Raw genomic sequence first — 3,641 nt, 5'->3', positions numbered from 1 at the left:
GCCTAGGTAATGACCAGTCAAAGCCACAACTAGGAATACACAGTGAAATCCAAGAAATAGCAGCATTGCCCCAGTTATGGCAAGACAAAGTACTGACTTAATACCTCTGGGCAGGGCACAGAGCAGGAGCTCCAGTCTCATAGATAGTCAGGCATTGCGGCAACTCAACCAGGGAAAGCAAGGTACCGGAGTGATGGGGCCCCAAGTGTCAGATCTCACCACAGCAACATTTCCAGCCTCAGGAAAGACACAGAAGCAGGGAATCTGGGCAGCTCTGTGTCTGCTGTAATCAGTGTTGGTGAAGACTGTGGAAGTCCTCAGTAGCAAATACTGCAAACCTCTATGATGGTGAAGCTTGCTGAGATTCTCCTGCTCTTCTTCTCCCCATGGGGTGAAATCCATTTGAAGGAATTTCTGTGGGTGCCAAGCTGCTCTGAACTGGAGGATGAGGTGATGGCGGTAAAATCTTTCCCAAGCTTTTTACAGGGCCATCCTCAGTTTTTGCAATCGGCAGGGTTTCTGCTGCTTCTTTATTGTAATCCAGAGCTTTCCCAAAGTAATTTACATTGGTTTGTAGTTGCTCATTTATTGTTTTTGTTGCTTTTGTGGGCGATACAAGTGTTGGGACCTCCTAACCCTCCATCCTGTTGATGTTACATTATCTCTAATTCTGTGTCAAGGGGACTACAGACACAAAAGCCTCTCACTTGCCACTGTTGTTACACTATTTTTCTCTTTTACATAACTGATTTGCGTGTGCAAGGTCATCAACTTTTAGATGCATAACAGCACTGTTGAAATAATATTAAACACCAGTATAAACATGAAGTGTTCTATGCTTTGCCCTTTCACTTGATTTCCACAGCTGTGACTATTCATATAATGTAGTTATTTGAGGCACAGGAGTTATAATTTAACATCCTGATTGATTTCTCCTTGGATATAAGCATGAGCAATGGCAAAAGGATAATGTAATTTTTGAAAAGTATTGCATATGAACAAGATGTCTGTGAAATGCCTCTCACTTTTGCTGCTACTACAGCTGACTTGCTACTTTAGCTCTGGAAGTTGTGGAAAGGTGCTGGCACAGCCAATGAAATACAGTCATTGGATGAATAGGAAGACAATCCTGGATGAACTTGTCATGAGGGGTCATAAGGTGACTGTTCTGACAACTTCAGCTTCCATTCCTATTGATCCCAACAAACCATCTGCTATTAAGTTTGAGACTTTCCCTATGTCTTTAACTAAAGATAATTTGAAGCATGCCATCAAGCATTTGGTAGAGAAATGGACATATCTGGCAAAAAAATCGTTGCGGACATATTTTTCATCATTGAGAAGTTTATTTTGGGAACTTTCTGATATGCTTATGAATATCTGTAAAGATGTTGTTTTGAACAAGAAGCTGATGACAAAACTACAGGATTCAAGGTTTGATGTTGTTCTTGCAGATGCTGTTGGACCCTGTGGTGAGCTGCTGGCTGAGGTACTTAAAGTACCTTCAGTGTACAGTCTCCGCTTCTCTCCTGGCTATTCAGCTGAAAAGTATAGTGGAAGACTTCCATTCCCAGCATCCTATGTACCTGCTACGTTTTCAGAATTAAGTGATCACATGACATTCACGGAGAGGGTCAAAAATATGATATATGCACTTTATTTTGACTTTTGGTTCCAGACATTTAATGAGAAGAAATGGAATCAGTTTTACAGCCAAGTACTAGGTAAATCATATTTTTAGTTGGTAGAATGAAGTCCTAACTTTCCTAGTGCCTTGGAAGGTGAGTTTGTATAAAGTAACAGAATTTTGTCTCTTATAAGTGAAACAATGAAATGAAAATATAAAATGATTTCATAAATATTATCAAAATATTAAATTATAGGGTAAGGTATAACCCTGTTTCCCATTACTCATACAGATTCTCCTCCAAGAAGTCATAAAACACAAACTGAAGAACTTGGGTCTTCTCCAAGCAATTATATATCCATATTACTAACTTCTTTTTTTAACTTAAAACAATCTCTAGAAACCTCATAAGATGCCTTGATAAATGAAGACAGGTAGATTGAAGAGTTACACACATATTTGTAGCACAAGTATCTAGGTAGCATTTAGAAATTGTTTCTACTTGTGTAGCTCGGTTTCTGTATGATATGATATGATATGATATGATATGATACAATATGATGTACACTATACACATACATATATATTTGCGTTATTAGAGAACACTTTCACACATCTTTGGCTATATCATTCCAAGCTCCTTTCCAAAAACTACCTACTATATTCACATGGCAATACTATCATTTGATCTAACTCTTTTTGTTTTGGTTTATCCTTCCAGGAAGACCGACTACATTATTAAAGACAATGGGGAAAGCTGAAATGTGGCTCATTCGAACATACTGGGATTTTGAATTTCCTCTCCCACTGCTACCAAATTTTGAATTTGTTGGAGACCTCCACTGCAAACCAGCCAACCCCCTGCCTAAGGTTACCTATTCCTATTTATTTTGTTTTGCTTACTTTGCATTTTCAATAGGAATAATCCTGTGTTCTTTATTTAGAATATTTAATTACAGTGAGAGAGATGTGGGATGCTAGATAAAGTGACTTGCCAATTAGAAACTCATATATTTATTTCTATACCAACGCAAGTATCAGAATTTCATTATCAATGCCAATGCAGGGGACATGGGTTCAAGCCCTGGTCTGGGAAGATCCCACATGCCACGGAGCAGCTAAGCCCATGTGCCACAACTACTGAGTTTGTGCTCTAGAGCCTGTGAGCCACAAGTACTGAAGCCCGCATGCCCAGAGCCCATGCTCCACAACAAGAGAAGTCACTGCAATGAGAAGTGCGCATGCTGCAAAGAGTAGCCCCTGCTCACCACAACTAGAGAAAGCCCATGCACAGCAAGGAAGAACCAATGCAGCCAAAAATAAATAAAAGAAGATGTGGTACATATATACAATGGAATATTAATCAGCCATAAAAAAGAACAAAATAATGCCATTTGCACCAACAAAGGCTAAGATAAGTGAAAGTTCAATGCTATCTAACCCTAGTTTTTGAAAGATTTCCCCATTCTCATTGCAGGAAAGTGATAGTGTTAGTAAGAAGGGAGGTTAAGAGGAGAGAAATAAGGACAAAGAAAAGATGAATAGTAGGATAATGATAATAATTAGTAACAGTAGCTGTTGCTATTAAGTTGCAAAACAAGATTTAAATACGTCAATGATTGTGAAGATTTCATTATATAAAGAAACGATTCCTTCAAGCTACTAAATTTTCCATTCATTATTAGGTTCTCAGAAAATTTCTGTAATTTTTAAAGAATTAAGACATTTGTCAAAATGCTTCAAGAATCTTAAAAATGCTATAGCCTTTGACTTCATAATATACTCCTAAGAAACCATGCAGAGAAAATTAATCAAGATGTGCAAAAACAATATTTTGGGCAGTAATTCATAAAAGACAACACTGGAAGTAATGTAAATATTCAAAATTAAGCAATAATTAAATAAATTATCATGTGCACATCACACCATTACAATTGTTTTCTCAAATAATTTTTTGTTACACTAAATCAACTATAGTATGAGGTTTAGTTGGAAAATAATAGCTATAATAAGA

At 37.4% G+C, this 3,641-nt stretch overlaps 1 protein-coding gene across 1 annotated transcript; it reads left to right on the top strand.

The window, feature by feature from the left end:
* Positions 1 to 991: 991 nt before the first annotated feature.
* On the top strand, positions 992 to 3,137 carry LOC307057821 (UDP-glucuronosyltransferase 2B4-like; the record flags this gene model as incomplete). Its single annotated transcript, XM_079711114.1, has 3 exons — positions 992 to 1,724; positions 2,349 to 2,497; positions 3,105 to 3,137. Exons 1-3 carry the CDS (start codon positions 995 to 997, stop codon positions 3,135 to 3,137), a joined length of 912 nt encoding a protein of 303 aa, XP_079567240.1. The 5' UTR covers positions 992 to 994.
* Between the last annotated feature and the right edge of the window lie 504 nt (positions 3,138 to 3,641).

Source organism: Hyperoodon ampullatus (assembly GCF_949752795.1).
Source record: "Hyperoodon ampullatus genome assembly, chromosome: 1".
Lineage (NCBI taxonomy): Eukaryota > Metazoa > Chordata > Mammalia > Artiodactyla > Ziphiidae > Hyperoodon > Hyperoodon ampullatus.
Note: the sequence above shows the minus strand (reverse complement) of the source record. Positions and strands in the feature narration are given on the sequence as shown.